General features: G+C 42.6%; 1 protein-coding gene across 1 annotated transcript; it reads right to left on the bottom strand.

The window, feature by feature from the left end:
• Nucleotides 1-427: 427 nt before the first annotated feature.
• Nucleotides 428-26133, bottom strand: LOC119448711 (male-specific lethal 3 homolog; the record flags this gene model as incomplete). Its single annotated transcript, XM_049666468.1, is given in 14 exon segments — nucleotides 428-667; nucleotides 752-836; nucleotides 9340-9531; nucleotides 13636-13761; nucleotides 15631-15797; nucleotides 16281-16384; nucleotides 16386-16419; nucleotides 21529-21680; nucleotides 23845-23985; nucleotides 24740-24893; nucleotides 24985-25080; nucleotides 25222-25304; nucleotides 25772-25888; nucleotides 25987-26133. Coding segments are annotated over 14 exon segments (1701 nt in total), but the record flags the coding sequence as incomplete, so codon positions are not given.
• Between the last annotated feature and the right edge of the window lie 302 nt (nucleotides 26134-26435).

The following is a 26435-nucleotide window of genomic DNA, read 5'->3' as shown; positions in this document are numbered from 1 at the left end:
TTTGTAAACTTTTGATTCTGACTGTAATCAGCGCGCGCCACACTCTTCATTTTCAAGTTTCGTAGATAAAACAAGTTTATTATCTAGGGAACTTACTCATTCTCAGCTTTGGTCATTAATCCTTCCTGTACTTGATAAAATATGTTGTGGTCAAATACTCAAACAGTTCAAGATGTTGCGCATAGCTAACGTACGTGTTCTTGGTCATTTTTCTTTTCTTTAACTTTTCACAACTGCAACACACTAGATACCCGCCGTGGTAGCTTAATCATTGCGCTGCTGAGCTTGAGTATGCGAGTTCAATCCCGGAAGCGGTGGCCACATTTCGATGGGGGCAATATGCAAAAACGGTCGTGTACTTACCCCAGCTGGTAAAAATAATTACGGAGGTGTGCAAATAAAACTCCTAGAAGAATTTTTAACAACGTACATGGCAAAAGATGCATTTTATTCACAGAAACAACACAAAAGACAGAGTTACGCAAACTTCCCAACCCGGGTGCAATGACTTATATACACAACGCCATGTGCGTTAATCATCAAGACAGACAATGAACTTTATTTTTAATCATCAAGAGTATTGTATTTTTCAAGTTCGGCCATAACTTGCTCAGCATCTCGATAAGCAGATGATGGAAAAAGTTCTTCGTGCCGACCTGCAAGGTAGCTGAAAAGCAAGAAAGGTCTGGCATCAGCACGGCCTGTTTTACATTTTATCATAGAATAAGGTACTTAGTATATACATACTTACTGCACGAAACCGTTCAAAAAGTTTTCAAGATAGCCAGCTTTAGTCTTCGTGATTGCCATTTTCTGCAGCAACTCTGGAAGTTTCACTGAAAAAACAAAATATTAAGGATTCAACCTTGAGAAACTCATAGCTCTTCAAATGGTACCCAAATGCAATGTGCTTTTGCAACCAAATCTGCCAATCTTCCACATCATTATGTTTACACTAAAGTTTAGAAAGTATTGTGCAGCCTGTCTGCATGCAAAATAGCCCATGTCAATATAACACAAAACTCCAAATTTGCAAAAAAGTCTTGTATATAGCAAATTTCTTATTTTAATGTTTTAACAAGTGTACAATTTTAGTCAAGGATGAAAGAAAAGCAGACATGGAACAAGCATTTGTTCTGTGTCTGCCATTTTTTTAATCCTTGTCCTAAAGTATACAGTTGTTAAAACCTGGAAGTATGAACCAACTACCCCATGCAACATTCCTTTTATCTTACACTAATATTTGCAGGGCACAATACATTTTAATGGGAATAGAAGTCATTTTTTTCATTATAACTTCTCATTCATCTGAGCTACAAAGCTCGACAGTCTCAATTGCCTGGCAATGAAATAATATATAATAGACAATAACTCTGTGTTCCATACAAGAGTCTCTGAAACGGTTTTGTTGTGCTACTAGAAATATAAAAGCTATCTCTCAAGGAATTCTTTCTCACAAGAGTTTTGTGTGAGCGCGTTACTATACTAAAGCATGTACGAGTAGTTGAACATTACCCTCCTCTCAAGCCACAATGTTGCCTCTCAGCTTTTACACTGTGCGGCCATTGCTATGTCCCGCCTCCTTCATGTGGTGATGCAGGTGTTGTCTAGTTCTGGTCGATTTAAACAGAGTGCGTTTCCATGTCTCTTTTCTGCGAAGTTTTTCTCTATAAGACTGGGCTACATGCAGCAAACCTATTTTCACTGAGCACACCTCCGTGTCCAATGGGTGCCATTGGCACAGTTGTAGCAGACAATCCACATTCTCAGGCAGAAGTGGGCTGTTGGTTTCAAGAAACATCTACATTTACTGTGTTTGTATATTTATTTTAAGGGCATGCAAATTACTATGCACACGTATGCCATTAAAAATAGGCTTAATGATGCGGCATGTTTCAAGCATTCCTGATGACGTTGCATGGGTAGCCAATCAGATTGCTCACCCGAGTGACATCACTCACCCACACTACGTAGCGTGGGAAGGGGCACATGAAAACGCAAGGGACAGTATCACTGCGATCAGTAGCGATGCACATTTTTTAAAACCTTGTAATAAATTTCTACGCTTTATGAGGAGCACTTGAATCAAAAGGACCTACCCTACCGCTCGGTACGTTTGTACACAATTGTCAAAATCTTTTCATGGTCCCTTTTAAATGAATTTATTGCAAAGCAAGTGTCAAGGAATAACAGAGAGTGCACACAGCCCTCTCAGTATCATGCCTGCGTCTTGCTTACAATGTATCTTGTCATTTACACAGTGGCATATTTATTACGTTTCATCAGCTAACACACCTAAGCTTCTGGTTTCGCAAACTTCACTCATTACCACTGATACTCTTGCAAAAAGTTGCATACTCAATTTACAGATGGTAACCAAACTTAGCTATGTTTTTTTTTGTTAGCCAAATTCTTTTGCGACAGGTGCGATGGCATTTACAATAGTTTCTTCCGTGGTTTTTCTCAAGTCTTAAAGGAATACTGACCAGAAAATGTTTTTCTAGTTTTCATTGTTTTATTGGATAGCCATTGACCCAGTAATTACGCTATGGAGCCACAATTCCTCGAGAGCGTGACAAATAATTAATTCATAACCTTTTAATGTGTCCAGTTTAAAACGCATGCCAAGTGCAGCCTGACTTCGAACATGAAACAGGGGACTTGTCGCATTATTGAAACCTGTTGTAGTGGTCTCGCGACACAAGATACCACTAAAACCTGCACACACACTATGGCCGAGTTCAAGTATGGCTCCATCGAAATGCTGCCACATTTCGATGGAGGCGAAATGCAAGAACGCCCGTGTGCTTGCGTTGTAGTACACGTTAAAGAACCCAGGGTGGTCAAAATTAATCCGGAGCCCTCCACTACGGCGTGCCTCATAATCAGAACTGGTTTTGGCACGTAAAACCCCAGAAAGAAGTATGGCTAAGTGCCAAGTTAATTCAGCGGAGTTCATTCAGCATTTTGGCCGAGTATGGCCAAAAGCCAGTCTATTCAGCACTCAACAGGACGAGAGGGGAGAGCCTGTCTCCCTACATTACCAAGAGAAAGAAACAATAGGAAGAGACAATTTGGCAGCTTTTGGCAACACGGTCATTGTATGGCTTTCAACAACTGCACCGGGCTGACTGAAGAGCTCTGAAGTTGTTTGTGATACCATGTGACTGCCACATTTGCCTTCAATGGCATGGCAAGTCTCTTTTTCATGTCCGAAGCCTCGCTATGTTCAACACATGTTTTTGAACAATATAATGTCACTGAGTAAAAACGAAACTTCACATGACCGAAATCCATTATAAAGCTTTATAAATAAAATTTGCTACACTCGTCAATCATGTAGTCTTGGGTTGTGTGAGGGCAGGAGAATAAACAGTGTGCATTTGTTTCGCTAGTGTGGCATAAAATGAGGAAATTATGGCAGGTCAAAAAAGAACCGACTGCTTCATTTGAGGTGAACAAAACAACTAACTTTATTTCGATAGCGATGCCCGTTGCCGAGCGAGTTCGGAGGAGTACAGGGTTGCCCGGTGACGAAGAGAATGAGGCTAAAGTTGGCAGTTTCTTCATACTCCCCCCGGAATGAGCTTCAGGTCATTCGTCAATGTATTCCATGGGGTACAACAGTTGAATCGGTCTTCTCAATGTGGTTCTATTAGGCATGCATACCATGCAGGCTTTAATTCTTCCATCTCGTCCGAGAAGAACTTCTGCCACTTTTCCAATTTTCCAGAGCTGCCTCGGTAGATAGTGTTCATGAACCAAAACGAGAGTTCCTTTTTTCAGTGCGCTTGACGAATTCGGCATAGCAAAATGTGCTGATCGGAGACTTGCCAGGTACTCTTTTTGCCAGGGACGCCAAAATTGATCGACCATCTTTTGGCGGTAGCCCCAGCGACGATTGAGTTGACCATGTGGCTGAGCTGTCTCTGTAGCGGAATCGCTGTCAGGAAGAGTGGTCAGTCGCTTTCCTATCAGAAAGTGCGATAGTGATAGAGGTTCGGGTTCGTTCGCCTCCGTGTAGACGTAGGTCAGAGGTCGAGAGTTGATGACAGCTTCGATTTCAATTATTATTGTCGTGAGCTCCTCGAAGTTGCAGTAGCTGTTTCCCAAGACCTTCTTCAATGATGTTTTCACGGACTGAACTATCCTTACCCAGAATCCGCCCCACCAAGCGGCTTTCTCAGCTATAAATTTCCAGTGGATCTGGTGGCTTGTGAAGAAGTTCCGAATGTCTTCTCCTCGTACTGTTGTCCACAGTCGCATTAGATCCTTAGAAGCTCGCTGGAATGTCTTGGCGTTGTCAGAAAAGATGACTCGACAGACTCCTCTTCTCGAGATAAATCTTCGGAACGCCATCACGAAGTTTGAGGTGGACATGTCGGTCACCAGTTCAAGGTGTATTGCGCGAGTCACTGCACACGTGAAAATAACGATGTAAGACTCACGGTTATTTCCTTGATCCTTCGTGTTCAGTGGTCCAGCAAAGTCTACACCGGTAACATCAAACGGTGGCGCTTGTGTCGCCCTCTCACGAGGCAGAGGGGCGACTGGCTCAGTAGCAGCACGGCTGTTGAAACGGTTGCAAGTCACACATTTCCTGAGCACCTTTTTCACCATTTGTCTTCCCCGCACGATCCAGTACTGTTCCCTCAGTTCGGTAAGAGTCTCCAGTGCGCCAGCATGCAGGAGACGTTGGTGGGTTTCGTTGATCGTTAGCTCTGTGAAGGGATGTCTCGACGGCAGGATAATAGGATGCTTGACTTTGTATGACAACTCGGCTGCGTTAAGTCTTCCTCCAAACTCAGCACTTCATCGTCGTCACAGATGACGCTGAGATCACGTATCGGGGAATCGCTTGGCATGCGTGTCGAACGGCGAAGACATTGGAGTTCATTTTGGAAGGCCTCGAATTGTGCTTGAAGGATCAAACAGGTGTGTGCCTTTTGAATTTCCTCTGTCGTAAGAGGCCCCTCGTATTTCTGGTTGGGGCGCCTGCCGTTGTAGGAAAATTGCAATACCCAAGCTGTCACACGAACCAGTTTAGAGAGGGAGCTGTATTTTTGCAGAGGCAAGACAGATTCCTTTACGGTTACATTGTGAATGCAAAGTGTTCTTCTTTCTTCCTCAGCGATGGTCATGTCAGTGATGCCTTCATGACTTGGCCAGCAAGTAGATGGCTGTGAAAGTCAAGCAGGTCCATTCCACCAAATTGAGCTCGATTTGAGTGCCCTAGGTGTGACTCCCCTTGTCAAAAGGTCGGCGGGATTTTCGATTCCAGAACAGTGATTCCAGATGTCTGGATCCGTTTGCTGCTGAATTTCCACCACTCTGTTGGCGACAAAGGGCTTCCATTGTTGTGCGGGACCTCACACCCAATGCAGCGCAATAAATGAATCTGTCCACAGATACCATTTGGCTGCTGGGAGGTTCAGGGATCACTCTAAATATTCCCTCAGTCGAGCACCTATCACCATGGCCATCAATTCCAGTCGTGGGAGAGAAATTCTCTTAATCGGTGCTACTCGAGATTTTGAGAGGACCAGAGTCACCTTTGCTTCCTCCATGGACTGGGTGTGCCACACCAGTCCAGTAATAGTCAGCACCGATAAGAATGTCAATCCCGCTTCCCATCAAATGGGCTGGTGGCACAGTGACATCTGCCAGTTCATCCATGTCCCCTTGCACTTTCTTTAGGATGCCCTCAGGAACATGAAGCCGATCAGAGCAGATTTCCGGTATTTCCAGAGCTTCGATAGAGTGCTCTTTACGGTCGTATTGACTTCTTAGCCAAATTCTTACTCTTCTGCACTTTTCTTTGATAACGTTTCCTGCTCCTCCGAGTGGGTAGATTGTGATGTCCTCTTCACCTACGACCTCTAGCTGCAGTTCGCGTGAGAGGCTTATAGTGACAAAGCTTCATTGGCTACCTCCGTCAAAGAGGAGACTGGTGAAGGCTCTTCTTCGTCCTTCTGCCCATACTTGAGCGGTTTGGAGAAGCACAGTTGGTACTTTTTCAGATTTCTTTTCTGTCGAAGAGTGCAACTCTGTGGCTTTGTTCTCGGGTGGCTTCCATGTCGGGTCACACATCTGAGTCAGATGTCTTCTGCCACATTCCTTGTATTTTATTCTTTTGTTGCGGCAATCCCTTGAACTGTGTGTTTTTATATGCAACACCGGAAGCACCGACCAGCCGCCAGTGAGTCTTTTCTTCTTTTCATCCAGTGAGATCTGCGCCTGACACTCGTGAGTCGCATGATTCTTTGTAGCACAGAATGCACACGGATCGGACTGCTTTGAATTACCAGCAGAGAAAAGAGAAGCTGCTGAGCCTTTCTGAGGTTTGCTCTTTTCTTTGTCTCGATGTTTTGGGCTTGATTCTCTGGCTTCGCAATTACCAGTCTGCAGTGCCTTTTCCCCGGCTCTCTACTTCTGTTTTCAGAAAAGTTTGCAAACTCTTGATGCTGGGCCCGTCATCTTTGCTTGCAGCACAAAGTCCTTTATGGTATGCGACAACAAGATCGGTTGGCAGCATTCGCAGGAGTGCAGAGGAGAGCAGTGCGCCGTAACTGTCTGTTTTGACTCCGAGCGCGTGAGACCAGTGATGTTGCGTTGCAGGTGGTCATAGAGCCGACGTAGGCCGATATGCTCCTTTTCGTTCAGCACCGGTGGTAAGTCAAGCAACTGAGTCAGGCGTTCTTGTATGAGCACATCTCGTCTACCGAAGCGCTCCTTTAGAAGTTCGATGACACTGGTGTAATTTGCCCCATTGCCCAGCCCCAGTCCCGGCAATGGCCGCTGCGGCTTTTCCCGAAAGTGACGATCGCAAGTACAGAAACTTTTGAGCGTTGGAGAGGGCGTCGTTTCCGTGCACCGCTTGCTCGAACTGCTCCCCCAGAAGGACTGCCACTCTGTGGCGGCGCCGCTAAATCGTTGTAACTCGAGCTTCGGCAGTTTCACTTTGGACCTTGCCCCCGCTGGAGCGACGTCGGTCTGCGCCCGCATCGTGGCCATTTCTGCTTGTTTCTTTCGCAGGACTTTTCCTGCTTCCTGGCAGAGTTTTTCCATGTGTGCGACGATACGGTCGTTGTATTCTATGGCCTGTACATAATTTTGCTCTGCGTCTTGGTCTTGCACTAAAGGTTCGATGGCGGCGTCCACCTCGTTTAGCTGTATTTGGAGGGCGCTAAGCCTCGCAGACAAGACATTAAGAGCTCCTTCGTCTGCATGGCTCTCCAAGAATAAGTCATCTTCAGAAATCAGTTTAGTCACTTGAGTTCTCAAAGCGCTTCTCTTCAGTTTGAGCCGTTCCATTGCAGCATCAGTGTTAACAGCTCTCTTACCGCGATGGGGCTTGAGTCGTGGTGTTGGTTTTCGTTGGGTGTGGCGTCCCTAGGTCTTTGTTGTTGAAAATGCGCCTCGTCGACCTGTTTTTACCTGAGGATCGTTGCTGGTTTTCCCCGAGCTCGTTGTGCGGTTGACGTCTGTTGACCTCGTTGCCTCAATGGTAAGTTCGATCGTTTCTTCCGGGTTTCGGCACCAATTGTTTGAGGAAATTATGGCAGGTCAAAAAAGAACTGACTGCTTCGTTTGAGGTGAACAAAACAACTAACTTTATTTCGATAGGGATGCCCGTTGCCGAGCGAGTTCGGAGGAGTACAGGGTTGCCCGTTGACGAAGAGCATGAGGCTAAAGTTGGCAGTTTCTTCATAAAATGGTTGCGCTAGCTGACACGACATGTGCCAACGGTGGGTGATCACCAAGAAAAGGTATCAGAGAGAAGCAAAGGAAATGCTGGACTTATAAGAGAAAGCGTGGAAGAAAGAAAAAGCAGAAGAATGAAGCGTTCAGCCTCGCAAAATGACGTTTAAATATTTAGGCAATTAAAAATGAACGTGCTTACGAGAGTTGTCTGGTATGCATGAACGCCCGAGAGAACACTTACTATGCAGTTTATTATGTGCTAATTTAGAGAGAACCGTAAAACAGGCAAATGATGAGCCAGAGTTGGGGTCAAACCAGCAGCCGGCACTCTGAGAAAAAAGAAGGCCAAGTGGCAACCCTAAATTCTCTCTGTGGCAAGGCTGAACAAGTATGCATGGTACCACAGTGCATACCGTCTATGTAAGAAAACACATTAGGTCCCCACATGCTTGGCATACCCTGAACAGACAGTGCGCCACCATGCCTTGCCTGGTTAGGCAGGTTCTTGTGGCATTAAAGGGACACTAAAGGCAAATGCTAAGTCAAGTTAAAGTGATGGGTTAGTGCTCGAGTATCTTTAAGGCATCAATATTATCTTGAACAGAGCCTTAGTAATCGAGAAATTGAGGTAAATGCAGGGCAAGATTAGAGACACCTCCGGGACATTCAAGTACTTGGTCGGTGACAAAGGCACTCCTCATTTAAATTCTGTCGCTACAACTCGACCACTCGTTATAAAAACATCATTGTATTTTACTATAAGACGAAAGAAAATGCTACTTCACCAGATCTACCTCATTTTTAGAAAAAAGAACTCATTGACAATTACACCGTTGACAATGACACAGTCGGTCGAAAGGTTTTCTTTTCACTGACTCTGCGCCGCCTGCGCTTTCGCGTTTCAGTAGTTCCGTTATCGCGTAGTGCTGCACTGGTTTTGCTCGCTCGCGAAACTCGCACAAATGCAAGTAGCAGAGAATTCCACTTCTATGTGATGTCGTGGAATGACTAAACGGTCCACGCCACTTGTACAAAAGCAGCTGCAGCACCGCATCGTACCGCCATCTATCGGGCGCCGTTTTACTCACCGACGGCAGCAAGGGCGGTGATGGCGTATGCAACGTCACCACTCTCTGGTTGGCGGGGCGGGAGATTTGAATTGCCATAAAGGTATTCGGACCCTTCAGATGCAATTTGCTCGTAAACTAAGTATTTTTTTTTTTGCACAAAACAAGCGTTGCGAGGTTTCTGGAACGGTATTTAAACAGTCCACGTCCATTTAGTATTTGCCTTTAGTGTCCCTTTAACAGACATGAAAATGTAGACTTGTTTATATCCATGATATAAACCCCCTGCCAGAACGCCTACGGGCAATGCAGGGTAATTCTTGAATAAAGAAAGAAAAATATGCATACTCATTCGCGCTGCTTCCTCAGAACATGGCTTTTTCCATTTTGAGGATCACTGTGGCAATCTCAACAATGCTTGCAGGTGCTACACATACAATAATGGCAACCTCTTAGGTGGCACTTCCCTCTCCTTTTGCTATTTTAAAGGCCATCACTCAAGGAAAGAAAAAGATACACCTTTCATTTCCAATGGCACGTTACATGCAATTAGAAAGTGTCCTCTCACCAAAGAGCCGTAGGAGGTGTTGTACACCATACAGCAGAGCTGGAGATGCCGGGTTTTCTTCCAAGCATTCACTCGGGAGTATTGTGCAGTCAAATTTGTTGCCACCTGTGCTTGGAGCAGCTTCAGACGTGGCCGCCGACACAGACGACGACACAGAACATGTGCTTACAGTCCGTCGCCTCGGTGCTCTGCCTTTAAAAAGGAGAAAAGTAGGGCTTCAGTAACAAGGCCCGCTCAAAAACAGTAATTAAAAGTGGTAATTTTTCTGGTTCAAGTTGAAGGTCAGCCAACAGAAATCAACCTGCCATTTCATAACCTAATAAACAAATGTCAGTCACCGATGTAGCAAAACAGTTCCCCCTATAAGCAGAGATTTCATTTCATTCTTGAATGTAGTATCAACTGTGGGATCTCACAATGGCAAATATTCAGTGGTAAGAATGGTTGGCATCTAAATGTGCCATTATGTTTAACCAGCTCATCTTTGGGGAAAAAGAATGCTGAGGTAAATAATGGGAAGCAATAATAAACAATGTGCCCCTTCTCAAGAATTTTGCAAAGAAAGTGATGACATGATGCAGAGAAAATGTGTACGGTTCCCAAACAGTGGCACAAAATTCAATCTTGTCCCTTGATGGTCTAAGCATAATGCCTGATTGGCAATGAGAACCCACCGCGACATCATCAAACATGTTAACCTGAAATAATTGTTTGTTTATTCAGCACCAACCAAACATGCTCGAATCAAAGAGCATCTACAAGACCTCTGCACTTCTCCCACTACTGTGACTTTTGTTGATTTGATTTATATGAATGTCACCATCATTGCCACCATTGCCACCTTTACCACCGTCATCAAACAGCCAAGTTCACTGAACGAGAAGAAGGGGAGCTGAGGGCCGGACTTTTGTTAGTCACGACCATATGAAGCCAACGGATAATGAAACCAAGGAAATTAGTTTTAGCCCTTTAGCTTATCATTTATACACTTCGACTAAAACTACAAATAACTTCCCCTATGCTTTCCTTGGCTTCATTATCTGTTAGCTTCACATGGTTGAGTCAAGTTCACAGGTAATTTAAAAGGCCCCTGAAACAATTTCTGTTGTACCTAAGAGTGCCACCTAGACATGGAAAGTATCTCTTATAGAATTTCTTCTCATAATCATTTTATGCCAGCGCACTATATTAAAAGAGCTACGGGTGGTTAAACACTACCCTCCCTTCAATATGTGGCGTTCCCCCTCAACATTTATTTTGTGAGGCCGTGGCTACGCCCTGCCTTCTTGAACACAGTGTCATGCTGTAATGCAACTGTTGTATACTTTCGGTTGATTTGAAACTGGGTGCATTTCTGTGTTGCCTCAAATTGAAGTTTACATGCAGTGCTCGCGTCTTCTACAGCATGCAGTCAATGCAGTTTACTCCCTGCAAAAACCAGAACACAAGCACAGTACAGTGGTGGCACCATTCGTGCTTTCGCCTCCAGAAAAGGACATCGCGGCACCCATGTTCATGTGAGATAACCCCTCTGCATCCTACCAGCTGCCGTTGTCACTGTACTATTGTTAACATTTCTTGCATTATTTCTCACCCCTTGCCTTCCCGGACATGCAGCCCTGCAACCTTGCCTCCATAAAGCCTAGCTTTTCGGGAGAAACTCTTTATACTACTCCTACGCATGCACGCATGCACAAATGCCCACGCACAGACAACAGCTGTAGCAGATGATCCGCATTCTCAGGAGGAAATGCACCATTGGTTTGAAAAAATGTCTACTTTTATTGCATTTGTTCTTTTCATTTTTGCAAGTACACAAATTACTATACACTTATAAAAATTAATTGTACCATGCTTCAAGCATTCTTGATGTCGTCACGAGGGAAGCCAATCGGATCGCTCGCACAAGTGACATGACAAGTATAAAAAAAAAAAAAATCGGCGAGTGTACTTATTTGCATAAACGGTCAAATTTCGATATGATGAAATTTCGATATAACGAAGCAAATTGCCTATTTTACCGAGTTCATTATATCGAGGTGCACTGCATATCTATCCTTTCTTTTTTAGCTTTTATTGGTTTCTTAGAATCTTTTGTAACAATTAGTTACGGTGTGCCACCATTTTGCAAATTATCATATCTTTATAGGAATCATCCGGCATTAACAAAAACATCATGAGAATTCCTGCGTATCATGCTCCCCTACATCTAAAACACCAGCGGCAATTTTTTTCAGGTACCAATGAACCCACAAAGCTGTTATACCATGCATGCCTTCTCCCTTGGATACAAAACTTGACAGTGCATGCTCAGCTGCTGACACATTATGAAATCAAAAAAGGTCATTTTGACTGTGCCTGTTTGCAGATATTTGTTGACAAAGCTAAATTACACAGCGGGACTAACAAGCTCTAATGAGTTAAAATGATCTGGATATGCAATCTACTTGCAATCTAAGTTTCTGTCTGTGTATGTGTGGTTTATATGTGGTTGCATAATTTATGATAGTAATAATAATGATGCTGATGATAATTGTGGTGGTGGTGGTGACGATGATGAAGATTATGATGATCTAAGGCCTCAGCAAGGGTGCACATGTTAAGCTGGTCACATAAAAAGGTGGTATAATTATTTGTGGTTCTCTTGAGGAATTGAAGCTTCATACCATAATTCCTGGGTCCACAGCTACCCATTAAACAAATGAAAAAAAATTTCCATGTCAGTACATCCTTTGAAGGGATGCTAATGAAAAATAGTCAACGACCAACATATACAACTTTTCTGGCATCTTACAGTAAACCTACCTGTAAGCATTCCTTTAGAAAACCCTCGTATTTAAAGAAAAGGGCTAGAAGACATTATGGCACACAGTTATTACGTTAAACACACACACACACACAAAAAAAGAACCACTGAATTTGTCCAGAAATTGCATAGCATTACAATGTATGCCTCTTAGCTCCTTAAAAAAATGAATAAAACATCCGCTACAGATCTGACAGTCAAACTAGATTGCGAAATTTAAGTGCTAATCATGACTGAACCTAGAATTTGTCGACTGACTTGTCGAATCTGCGAAAGAAAAAGAATAACTCACTTTTATATATATATATATATATATATATATATGTACTGTGTGTGGATGAATTGAACTGTTTGCACCAGCAAATAGTTGTGTCACTGTATTTACTGCATAGGCTTCTGGCATTGCATCTGTCAATCTCTTTGCTCATTTTTTTCTTTGCGCTTTCAATAGCATTGTTTTAATCCATTAACTGAGGCCTCAGCAACTATCCAAGAGATGCCTTTAGCCCCGTTTACTCTGACAGAGTGTAAACTGAAATTATATTCGCACAAAGTATTTTCTCTGCATCTTGTACATGATTTATGATGCCAGCATAATAACAGCACAAGGGACAATGACGAAAAGAAACACATACAACACTACGAGCTCTGTCGTATATGTTCCTCACTGTGCACTACACTTTGTGAGCATCACTGTAAAAACTACTGATAAACAAAATGAAATGCTGGTAAGCTAAATTGGTAGAATAAAGTTTTTTCATTGCAAGAAGACCAATGTTACTTTGGCCGGAGGATTAGTCATCCAGAACAGGCAGAAAAACAAAATGGTGAGTGGCCAATGGCCTGTTGAAAATTTCAGAAACATCTGATCAGTTCTACTTAATTGTTTATCAATAATGAAACACATAATGACATTGCATTTGAAAGTAGGCAACTACTCAGCCTTATAACTTTAGTGGTCTTTTTTTACTCAAATTAGGTCAAGGTACATGAAAACTGCTTGAAATCTGTCACACCAAACATGTAATTAGTAACACAGTTCGAGCAAAAAAATTATCAAAAGAAACTCTCAGAAGGCTGACAGTTGGAAACAGTCTGTGTTTAGTTTGTTAGAAGTGTTTCAAGCTAACATGCCAAAGACGACAAAGCAGTCCTTGTCAACAATAAGCTCACCTACCAAAACGTCAGCCAGCCTTTTCTGAGGTACTTTACCCAGGTTCATCCAATTTTTATCATGAACGGGAACATTTGCATTCAACACTGCAACTAATAATCAACCACTTTCTACCAAAAAGATGCATATAATGCTGTGCAGCAATAATCTACCAGTCTTAACTGACTTATTGTTTCCCCTTACTGACCTAAAACCCAGCTGATGACAAAAGGGCTGGTTATCAAAGATACACATTGATGACAATATAGAAACAATATGGTGGGCTGTGTAAAGACTGGCGTTTGAAAACTTCTGCCAAACCCACGCACTACCTTACCCATTATCGCCACAGCCAAGGGCAGATTGTCTGTGTCACTGTCATCGTGAGTAGACTTGGCAGGAGAGTTGTTCCACGCAGAATTTGGATCCACAGCACGCAAGCTGCGTTTTTCTGGCGGACTTGCTGCAATCCAAATTCAAGCAAAACAAAAACAAATAACTCATCACTATTCAAGAACTGTTATAACTATTTCCTTAACATAAGCATTCTTTCTAATAGATAAGTGAATATGCATACTATTATCTTTAACACTAGCAAGAAAGACTGAGAAAACAAATGAAATAAAATGAATAAGGAATTTTTATAGGAATTTTGGAGATTGGAGATGGCAAAGACATGTAACTGCCATGCTGGACTAGTCCCATAATGGTTTTCATGTAGCAGCGGCAACATATAGTAGCGTGGTTGGTATTGAATATCAGCCAGATAACAGCGCTGTAATGCAGCCTGCATTTGAAGCAGCTATATAAGAAGGAATAGCCTGTTATATGTACTTAGTGACAAGGGCAGGTGCCATTAGTATCTTATAATTTACCTTTCTTTTCAGCCACCACATATTATATGCAAAACTAAGATGTCAGTGAGAATGTGCAGCCGAACACCGGCGTCAGTGATGAACCATCACTAAGAACATCCAAAAAGTGCAAGCTACGTTGCAGTCCCAAAGCAGCTGTCGAAACATGCAGCCAGATGCTGACATCAGTACAGTTGTCATAGCATACAGGACCGATGCATCATATATAGAGGAGAGTAGAGAAGCACTACATTGGAACCTCGTTAATTCAAACCTGCTTTAATTGGGCTTCCAGTTTATTCGAACTGACGCCATCATCCTGTCAAAATTATGTGTATTTCAAGGTGTGAAAGTGTCCAGTAATTCAAACATGCAAGCATTTACGACAGTTAATGCAAATATACCGCACCGCCCAACCATGCTTCAGCTGTGCAAACTCAAGCAGCAATGCCTCCGACCTGGCAATGCGGCCACGTCCCAGCACGTGCTGCGCTGCCGTGAAGCTACACTTCCAGAACTCGTCACCTGTGTTAGCTCAGTGCACACGCGCCGCCTAACGCAGCGCTGCAAGTAAGTCCTCCGTTCAATAAGCTGCCTTTAATTCTAACAAATTTTCGAGCCCCTTTGAATTCGAATTATATAGTGAAGATATAGTGAAGCTCAGATATAGCAAAGTGTTCAAGAAATCTCAGGTATATATGAAGTGGCACCAGACATAGCAAAGCGTTTGGAAAGTTTTGGGTAGATGTCGGACAACAGTAGCAAACCGCACCTCTATAGACTTTCGATGGGTGCAAGAACTCTCTTTTACAGCTTCGTTGTTTTTGATGCATAAGTTGCTCGAATTTGCATACATCTGCGAAGGCTTCCTTTTTTTTTTTTTGTACTTCCTCAAACACAGAGCTAGACTAACACCTGCTCCTCTCGATGATCAATTTTCTTTCAGCACCTTTCATGCTGCCCAGACAGACATTCGGGTGCGGAAGAGGCCATATGTTTTATAAGGCAGAACTACAGAGTCAATATTGCCTGGAATTACGAGAATTAAGATTGAAAACAATATGGGAGTGATGTTAAGGAAGGAAATCAACCATGAAACAGACAAAAAGTTACAAAACAGTGGATGGCTTTAGTGACGACCATGCTTTAAAGAATGAAAGAAGCCACTGGACTGACCATTTTACTTTTGACATTACCCCATCAATGAATGCTGCACAAAATGCAACCTTACATTCATCATGCCGTCTAGCCACCAAACTAGGGTTGTCACCTGGCGAGTTTTCTAACGGCCAAACTAATCTTTTTCTCTCATAGTGCCGGCTGCCAGTTCAAATCCCCACTGGCACGCCATTTGCCGGTTTTCCTGTTCTCCTTAAATGGGCTCATAATAGGCTCCATTGCAAGCACTCTTCCCACAAGCGGGCCCTGATCACAGATCTACAATTGGTTGTCACACACAAATATGCAACAGCACAAACCAGATCGCTTCCGCCTTGGAGAAGAAGAGGTGCCCTTGGAATCGGGGTTGCCATGTAGGCTTTTACGAGACCGGCACTTCACCGTGGTTGCAACGTCTGGCGCCATGTTTAAAAGGCTTGCTTCAGTAGAACTTGCCGTGTCATTTGGTCGGCTGGTTGTTGTCGACCTGAAAAGTAAAAACATCAAAGCTCTTAAGGAACTAAAACAAACTGACAGTGCAGACACAAGCAAGTGGAATAATTCTCCTTTGCAGAAATGGAGATTTCATTTCCTGCAGCCTTCTCAGAAAAAGAATGGTTGCTGTCCTCGTTAGTATAAAAATCATTAGTATAGAAGTCCTCTTGAGTATAGGGATCAGTATCCCCGCCTGTCATACTAAAAAAGCAAAAATTGGATAGAGAAACCCGAAAGAGCAAATAATGGGGAAACCTAATGCACAAGAAATAAAGATACCAGAAAGGTGTCGGGTAACTACTACTCCATAAAGATTTATGCACACGTGGTGTAACTAGTTTACCACGAAATGTTTAACCCATAGATATCAATCTTATTTCTTTTATAAAAGCGACAGTTCACCACAGGAAACATAAAGAGAACACTTATCCAAGTGAGAATAACTAAAGCCAGCCAATGTTTACGACTTGCTCACCGAGAAATCCGGATGGGGCGGCAAAAAGACGTTACCAACTTATGCTGAGCCTTCTCCTCGTTGTACAGCAGCGAGTTGGACAAGGTGGAAGAAAATATAATCCGGCAGTCCATCCATCGCTTCCTTACACAACGAAAACCTGTCAAAGTATGCCATCATTAAAAACACAATGGAACCTTTGTACTGTAAGTAGGCTGAGACCAAGCTAAATGTCTAACACAGTGGAGGAACTACTAGAAACGTAGTAAATCCAGACATTCATTCGTTCTTTTGCTCATTTATCTCAACAGCCCAAAATAACACAGCAGCTATAAGAGATGCGCACAGTGGAACGCTCCCTGATTAACATTGGCCACCTGAGGTTCTTCAACGTCCACTGAGAGCTGGGTACACAAGTGTTTGCATAGTCTGCGCCATTGGTATGTTGCCACCACGGCAACATGACATGATACTCAGCAGCCGAATGCCATAGCTACTGCAGCAGATATCATTCCAAACATTATATCAGGATTGCTTGAAGACTGAACTAACACTTAATACCCTTAGCAACAAACCATTACAGGAGTGGTATTGTTATTCATGCCAACCTGAATCTGTAGCACTGATTCTTAACCCTTTGCACTCGTGACCATTTACCAACTTTGCAGCCTTTCCAGTCGGGAACTATTTCACGTGTTTTGAGCACGGTGCAGAAATAGCTCGCATGTGACCAAAAGCAAGGTAAATGAATCACCGCATTTATTAGAATATAGGTCGACTTTTTTTTTGGGGGGGGGTGAGAAATGTTACCCAAAATGAGCTATCACCCCATATTCGTGACCAAAGAATATAGCCCTATATGGGTGAACAAAGCTAGCAAAAGTACCGAGCTAACGGAACTGCTTCATCATGGCCGCACACAAAAATAAATTATGGGGTTTTACGTGCCAAAAACCACGATCTGATTATGAGGCACGCCGTATTACCATCCGGAATAATTTGGACCACCTGGGGTTCTTTAACGTGCACCTAAATCTAAGTACACGGGTGTTTTCGTATTTCGCACCCACCGAAATGCAGCCACTGTGGCTGCGATTTGATCCCGCGACCTTGTGCAATGCAGCCCAACACCATAGCCACTAAGCAACCGCAGCCACTGTATAGCCAGTCTGGAAATTATTCACACTAGCTTAACGAAATGCTGCATATCCAATGCACTCGACGGCACCTAAGAAAACGTCGTTTGTGGTACCGAGGACGCCTGTGAAACATCCGAGGAGGACAGCTTCTCTGGCAGTTCCGACAAGGATGCAGCTTATGGCATTGAGTAGTAAAATTTAGTAGCAGAGCTTACAGTAGATAAAGGTGTGTCATGTTCAAAGTTTTTTTGTTTTGTTTTTTTCTGAAAAGATATTGTTCAACTTACATTCTAATTATGTTTTTTTAATTTCTCGGTGAGTTCAATATAAGGGGTTGACCTATATTTGTGTTCGACCTATTTTCAAGTAAATACTATATTTCAGAAATGTTTTATTTCTGAGGCTCTCCCACAGTGTACAGTCTCCAGCCAGCATCATGTAGTGGATGATCGCTACAGGAATCGTTTTCACTATTGTCACTTTTTTCTTTAGTGCTCTCATCCAAGGGTGTTTGCTTGTCATCTGAAGGCAGAATATATTTCTCTTCAGAACTAAAATCAACATTAGAGTCATTAAACTCACTGGAGTTATTTCTGGTGTGCCCCCCCCCCCTGATTACGTCACTGCAAGTCACTGCGAAAGATGGGAAGCATGCAGACAGAAACAGTAGCTAGCCATGGTTGATAGACTCGAGGCTCCTAGGCATGGTACCAGGTTGCACAATCTGATATCCAACATTAGAGAAAGAATAACAGGCTGAATCGTGAAAGCCTTGGGTGCCACCAATTCATGTCGAAAATGAAGCCTCATACTATATCTTTTGCATGCTAAGTACAACTTCCTGCCATTCAGGTTCCTGGCACAAGCATATATAAAATTCATTACATACTCACAATGATTCGACGAAAGGAAAAATCGTACAGGTGGGTGAATATCAACTTTTTCAAATACAAATTGAATACAAATGAAAAGTATGAAATATCGAATCAAATATCGAATAGTAAAATGCTGATGCATATATTAAAAACAGGAATATTTATTTCCATATAATTAGGCACCACGCTTGTATGACTAGTGAAAAGAAAGACTGCTCACTATCAGGGACAATTCAGATCTGTTTTAAACACAAGATTTCTAATTGTCATTAAAAGAACTGCACGAATAGCCCCCCAACATCTTTAGAGCTTGATTGTAAGCAAGCTTTCCTGGGGTATACGGCTGCTGAGTAAATGGTGGGTGCTAAATAAATGTTTACTGAAAAAATATCTCAAGTTGTGGAAGAAAAGAGAAATAGCTTCTGAAGAACTTGTGTGTCATGTTACTACATGTAATAGGGCCCGTTGCAAGGAAAACATTACTGGTTGTAGCGCAAAGATGAAGCTGCTACATGACTAGACCACCAAAAACACTAATGGCAGACTATATAAGGAAAAATGACAGGTTGCCATGTACAGAGGCTTTTGCCATTAAACTGAAGAAAAAGAAATGAAAAAAAAAAAAAGCGCTTAACCACGCATCTTTTTTTCTGCATTGCCTCGAAAACCTTGTCGTTGTTTCACTTCTGATACTTTCTGATACTATGTTGAGCAAACGAATCACAGTAACGAGACTTTAACAGTCAGTTGTAGCGAAATATGTGGTTAGTTTCGATATTCGAAAATGCTGAATAGTTAATTTCTGAATACAAATATGAATAGTTAATGTGTAATATTGTAATCGTATTCAAATTTTCAAATATTCGCCCACCCTCAACCGTAGCATAAGCCAACAAAATAAATCCAAAGGAAATTCAAGGCATTGGTCCCGGCTTTGATCTCCAGATCAAAATGGCTTTTTCTTCAACTGCAAAGCTTTCTTAGCAGCTTTATGCTACTGTCGGGTGGACGTCAGTTTGCACCCTTTCATGAAACTTTCTCCACTTCGCGGATTTCTGCAGGACTGATTAACCGATTTGCCACATTCAATGTTTGGGTGTAAGTACACTTCAGTGTAGGAAAATGCAATGTTCTTTGGAAATAACGTTTGTTGTCCTCACCAGCCAGCAGCACCATTAGGTTTCACCACTATCAGTACAATGATGCACCAGTACAATGATGTGCATTCCTGTGATGAAAGTTGGTTCCCTTCCTCACTAAGTAATACAAAATTTCGAGCTTTATTGTAACACAACCTGCTATATACCTTGCGACTAATGATAGCATTAGAATCGCTTTACAATTAGTAAATGACTCAGATTCACTAAATGGTGTAAAGTATAATTTTTCATTATTTACAGTACTTCTTCGATTGCTCAAGAAAGATTTCTTATATAATCCTATATAAAAATCCTACATAAATACATGCAGGCATTTTTGACATAATGGGTGGCCAATTGCGCAATCCTGCATCTAATTTTGAACCACTTGAGGCCAATGTGACTTGAGATTTTCAATTACCGAAGTAACAAAATTCTACTCATTTACAATTCAAAAGGTTTTCTGCGACGGTGGGCACTACCGGTCGTGATGACGTAGTAGCTACTAAAGCTACTACTAATTACGTGGCTAAGTTCGTGACTGTAAGATCAAATTCCGGCTGTGGGGGCCACATTTTGATGGGGGCAAATTGCAATAACGCCCGTATCCCCACTACGGCATGCTTCATAACCATATCGTGGTTCTGGCACGTAAAACCCCAGAATGTAATTTTCAACGTTGGTCACTGGTGGGTTCTGGCGGCGATAAAAATGCAGGTCATTACTGCAAGCAGCAGTCGCGAGCAAGGAAATAGGTTGAAAGTGTCCATCTGTTAGTCTGTCTATATCTTCACAAAATTTTCAAACGGTTCCCATAAAACATTATAAAAATTGCACAGTGATGTGGGGAAATCAATTCATGTCTGCCTTCTATTACAATCAACCATTATAAGCTTTTAAAAAAATTAAATTATGGGGTTTTACGTGTCCAAAACCACGATCTGATTATGAGGCACGCTGTATTGGGGGACTCCGGAAATTTGGACCACCTGGGGTTCTTTAACGTGCACCTAAATCTAAGTACACGGGTGTTTTCGCATTTCGCCCCCACTGGAATGTGGCCGCCGTGGCCAAGACCTCGTGCTCAGCAGCCCAACACCATAGCCACTGGGCAACCACGGCGGGTAACCATTATAAGCTACGATATTGGCTGAAACTGTCCATCACCAACTGAGAAGATTTCCTCATCTGTGCAGAACGTTGCACAGTCGGAAGCAAGGGGCTTCGGCACTGCGGGTGTGTCAAAGCCCTTATATTCCCCAACAGAAGCAGATGAGTGTAAGGAAAAACATCTCTTGAGCAAACTGAGCAAAATTTATAGTGCCATGAAATTTCTTTTGTGTGCACTTGTGTGAAGCAAAGAGGGTGAGCTGGATACAGCAAATAATCCTGCTCAGCTACAGTGAAAAATCACAATGTATATGTAATGTAAGCATTATATTCACCCTCCATCTTCTTCGCATATTTGAAACCTTCATAGTTTTGAAACCTTATTCAGCAAATGAATGGAAAGATGTGCAGAAAGATTGTGGTGGTGTTGGAGGCGGTAGGTGCCAATGGTGGTAACCAGGGTTCGAGGTAGATAGCGGCAGGCATGTACTTCGGGAGGTGTTTTACCAATAACAATTTTGCGGCTGGGCGTGTGTTGTTGCTTGTAGTTCCAGAAAAGCATGGGGCCGCCTCCTATGTAGTGTTTTTCTTGAGATCATGCGCGAGCTTCTAAAGGTATTAAGGAGTCGGACACTTGTAACTGCTGTGCATAGTAAATGAGCCGAGGGAATCAAAGAGTCACTCTACTCTGCCAGTTCTTTGTAGTACGGCAGCAATACTGTTGCGGAAAATGTTGCTTTTGATTAGGAAATAAATCGTACACCTCTTGGGAAATAAACCCATAACAGGTCTGTAGAAAAGCTATTCAGAAAATTGCTTAGTGCACCCTGAGGCTTGCCAGTATTTCAATGCAATTAACATACATTTGCCATGCACATTTCCTTAAGATTCTGTATAGCCTAAGAAAAACCGACAGGTGGTATTCTGGGTGGCTATGGGCCACAAGATGAGTAGCTGCTCGGTGAAACAAAAAGGCATGCACAAATGTGAGATGCTTGTGATCTACCTTGATTCCAGTTCTGATGGATCGAGGGGTGGCTGACGTGAAGTGTTGCCTTTGGCATTTTTGGCGGCTGTAAGTCTTAGCTTTGCAGCATAGTGTTTCAGATAGCCCTCCAGCATGTCAACCACGTCAGGCGTGCATGGCAGATGGACAAGCTGAGGCAGAAAAGAAGAATTAAGAGTTCACAAAACAGTTCAATGCAGTTGTTGCCATCGACAACACCATGACGACAGTGACATGCAATCGTAGGCATCACCACTCGTAGGCAAACTGCCTTCTTACAGGACCTCACCAAATGTGCCAACAGTTACTGAAAACAGGAAAGACAACACAGTCGAACCTCGTTACAATAAACTCACATACAACATGAAAACAGCTTTGTTTTTGTTTTTTTGTTTTCTTCACAAGCACGATTCTGTGAAGTTTGCCTACTCATTTGTAAACATTCAGCCCCTCAAGACATGTATTCAATATCATATTATACCGTGGTTTATGAAATGCTACATGACATTGTTTACTGCCCCGACAATAAAATTGATAAAACAAACCATATTCGCTAAGACCTTCTTTGTTGTTGAAGATACCACAACTAAAGACAAATTATGGCCCGTTTTCATTCACTTACAGTTTCTAAGTCATGGGAGAAACTGCCCCATCAATTCAACAACATTGCTCTAAGCTTTGAGACACAAGCTTCGTTCACGTATCACTAGCAGTCAACAAACATGCATTATAACATGTACAATCCTACTCACGAACGTTCACATGTAATCACAAAACCTGTGTTTTGCCTTCAAAAGCTTTGCTTGAGACATTTGAAACAAAAAAACTAAATATTCGTTGGTCACTTATTTTCCCTAGCTTGTGCCCAAGTGGCTTACAATTTCGTTAAGTTAGTATTTTCTCTACAAATTTCTTGTACCTTACGAGTGCACATATAGTAATTTTGATTTTATATTTTACTTGAATCATGGTGGTGGTTGTTCTTCGTTATGCTTTAGCAGAAACTTCTGTGTGCGTCCATGTAATGTATCCTTGACAGTGCTATCCAGTTCCTTTCCTGTTCACTGTGGTCACTGTGAAACAGCTCGTTAAACGGCAGGCACTACGCATAACAAGCTCTTAGGGGCAGACGAAGTTTATATTCCAAGTTCTGCAAGGCCACCTTCTTTCCAAGTTCATTATTGCCGTAGGTAAAATAACATTTTAACTTCTGGAGGAGGTAGCAAGATGAAATCTCCTTTGTGGCATTACGCTGTGCAGCAATGCCGGCTTGCAGTGGAACATTGAATAAGGTTGAGCAGCACTAATAAGTCTCTTGCTAATACATTTCTCACTTGAAATGTCAAGCTTGGTAGGTGTGATCACAACCGTGGGTGTGACACTAACAAGTTCAGCAGGTTGGCATAATATGTTTTCCTGGCTGTGATATTCTATCCCTGCAGTCCCATAAAAATTTATTAGAGATTTTACTGTACCCCGGAGCAATGCATAAACCCTTACATGATATCTATGCTGTACCACTATGATCCAGTGTCCTCACTAGAGTTGACTCAATCCCTGTGGGTGGCATATTTTGCCTTCTTTTAAATCCTTTCATTTTATCTCTAATATAAACAAAAACATAAAGTAAATATCATTCTACCAATTAACACACTTCATCTTACTTCTTCAATTTCATGCCACCAAAGCTGCCACTCACCGGCTCGAAAACTACATACCGAGCATGAACAGTAATAAGCATGATTCATAAGCAACTTGATTAGTGCAGCGTCCCAGCAAGTCTTGTTTACATGAGTAGGGTGGTTTTCTGGGCTAGTTGGTTCACAATGACAATGTGATGGTTCCAGCAGGTAAAGACGTGAGCACTTAGAAAAAAGAAAACAGGACAACGCTTATCCAGCATTGTCCTGTGCATTTATTTTTTTCTAAGTGCTTGCATCTCTAGCTGGTGGAACCATCACGCTGTCTTTATTTACATGTCCTCATGAAAATCACCAAATTATGTATCACTGTTTCAGTCATGAGTAATATGCACAATTAGCACATAGGTCATGTGCTTTTCTAAAAAATGTGGCCAAATAATGAGAAAATATATTGGATACAGTGACACAGCACTGTGTCAGTTGGTAATGAGGTCTGCATTTGCAGGAATGGACGATTTCTCAATTGTATCTAATGAAAGTGATAGCTGGCAAAAAATGACAAGTTAGCAATATGCAATACATGAGTGATGACTCGGGATATTACAGCAAGTCTAGTGCAAGAGGAGCCCACTGTACCAGGTGGAGAAAGGTGTGCAATGGGTAAAAACCAGACCTTTTTTCTAACAGTGATGTTGTGGCAGTCATCCTCTAATGTCTTTCGGAGAATCTTGGGAATTTCAATGTTGTAATCTGTCGCAATTTCCTCTGGTTCCTCCTCACTATCCTTTTCTTCGTCGGAGTCACCACCTTGCTGCTGCAAAATGATAAGATAGGTGTGAGATTAGCAACAAGGAACCACATTTTCTACAGCCAAGCCCTCTTACAATGAATGCCTTCATAAGTGTGCTTTTTGTTGTAATGATCAGCATCCGCTGGAAAAGCATGCAACTGATTATAGAACCTTGCACTTAGCCATGCTAGTATCATTCCACCCTGTACCAATATTATGGTGACCGATAAAAAAATGTTTAAAAAATAATGTTTTTACGAATGTTTCATCATTGGCTTCCTAGTCCATTAAGATTTCCTGCTTTGCATATATAAAAAAAAAAAAAGCTGGCCTAGCTCACTGAACCTCATTTATATATGACTGCTTTACAATTGCCTGGTGTGTAAAAGCACACAAATCTCGGCCAACCAACAATACAATACATCCCCTAGCCAATCATTAACTGCACTAATGCCACAGAACTGTTGTGGCTCTGTTGCCTAGCTCCCATTAGCTCAGTCTCTATTGAGCAGCAGCAGAAATGCTGCTTTCTAAAGGATTCTAAATTGTAGAGCAGCCACAAACAAACTAAAACTAACACTGCAGTCACACTTGCTTTCAATGACCAATGATACCAAAGGCCATTAAAATCCATGTGCCTTTGTGTGAGGCGGTGGAAGAGAGCCAATGGGGCTCATGGATTTCAGTGATCTTTGATTTCACTGGTCCTTGAAGGTGCGCATCTGACCGCAGTATACAAAAGACAGGCTTAAGAAAGTGGATCAGGGGAGCAGGTCACCTCTGAGGAGTCCGACTGTGACGAGGACTCTTCACCGCCACTACTCGAAGCACTGTTGCTTCGTTCTTTCCTGCCCCTTCCACGCAGTTTTCTGTCGAGAGTTTCTTTCAGTATGGCAGGAACCTTACGTTTCTTTGATTTACTTGTTTGAAGCCTAGGAAGTAGAGAGAAAGATTACAAAAAATCTTCATCTGCGTCTACATTGCTGCTTGGTCTCGGGAAGCAGCACGGCCACTGTTACTCACAGTTTCTGTGCTGCTTCCTCCGCTAGCTTTTTCTTCAACTTCCTGTTTTCTAAGGTGTTAGGCAATATGAACTCTTCTGCAACGCAGCGATCCCAGCTGTAAAAAGAAAAAAGAAATATATATATATATATATATATATATATATATATATATATATATATATATATATATATATATATATATATATATTTCAGCAAAGTCAGCTCAATGAAATAGCTTCCATCACAGCAAACCTACCTGCTGCTCCAGCCACTGAAATGAATTAGGTATTCGGGCATCTTGCGGCCTCGACCGTCCTTGCCAACCACAAGCTCCAATACCTGGGCAACAGCATATTGCAGGAGATTACAGTTGGTTCTCCTTGGTATATGGACACGCTAAGGTCAATGCTCTATCGTTTACATTGGGCGTTCAGGAATGTCTCCAGCGACAACGCAAACATGTTAAACCATAATGAAAGGATCGCGCCATATTCAAACTTTTTGGTGACTGTTGTAACGGCTGCGACTAGCAGCACAGCATTGCGCTTGGCTAGGTTCAACAGCGGCTCAACGTGGTTGCTTAAAATGCGCAAGTACGTAGTGGATAGAAGTTTGCTTTGAACACCCTTATCATATTCGGATATCTCATCTCCACACCGAGTTCAGACAACCATTGCAAGGCCGGGACAAAAAGCGTTTGCACCACTGTTATGCACTGATTAAAGCGATCGATCTACACGTTCCGAGAAGTGATAAAATGCGTCGAGCAACTTTCGTCAACCAGTGAATCTTGCGCCCTCAGTCACCTTAGAGTCGTAGAGTACTTTGGCTTTTGAGGAGTCGGGCTCGTAGCACAAAACTTTCTCCCCTTCGGAGAACTTGAACTTGACGCCACGCGCCGGAGCTGCAGCAGGATCCTCTGCCTGAAATTGGTGCGACAATTTGCGCCGTAAGCGTTACAGGACACGACAACAGACGATGTTCACTTTATTATCTTTCGAACCTAGAAGAGGTGTAATACCTGCTCCGGCGCGGCGACCTCAAGATCCGCAATGGTTGCGGATGTGAGAGCGCCACGAATACCTGTGCGTGGTGGCGCAGTAAAGCGCCTCAACCAAACGTGATGCTTGGAATCGAGGGCAACGTTTTGGCCCAGGGTGTATTCCGTTCAACAAGATGCCCCGCCTTGCTACAGGCGAGGTAAATTGTTACGAAGTGGCGGTCCGCAATAGCGCAACGAAGTACCAGCAGAACGCGAACACAGCCACGAGAAACACGAACAAAAACTGATCCTGCTGCTGATGATGATGCTGTTGTGTGCCCTTCGTAAGGGCACGACATGTTAAAGCATAGCCTCCTATATTTTTTCAAATTATAGGAGGCTATGGTTAAAGGGTCGCCAAGAGAACTAGGCCGAAGTAAGCGCTATGGTTTCAGGGGCTTTAGCCCGAAGCGGAGATAAAAACTAAT

Source organism: Dermacentor silvarum, chromosome 4 (genome assembly GCF_013339745.2).
Source record: "Dermacentor silvarum isolate Dsil-2018 chromosome 4, BIME_Dsil_1.4, whole genome shotgun sequence".
Classification (NCBI taxonomy): Eukaryota; Metazoa; Arthropoda; class Arachnida; order Ixodida; family Ixodidae; genus Dermacentor; species Dermacentor silvarum.
The sequence above is the reverse complement of the archived record's forward strand: the minus strand, read 5'-3'. Positions and strand labels throughout refer to the sequence as shown.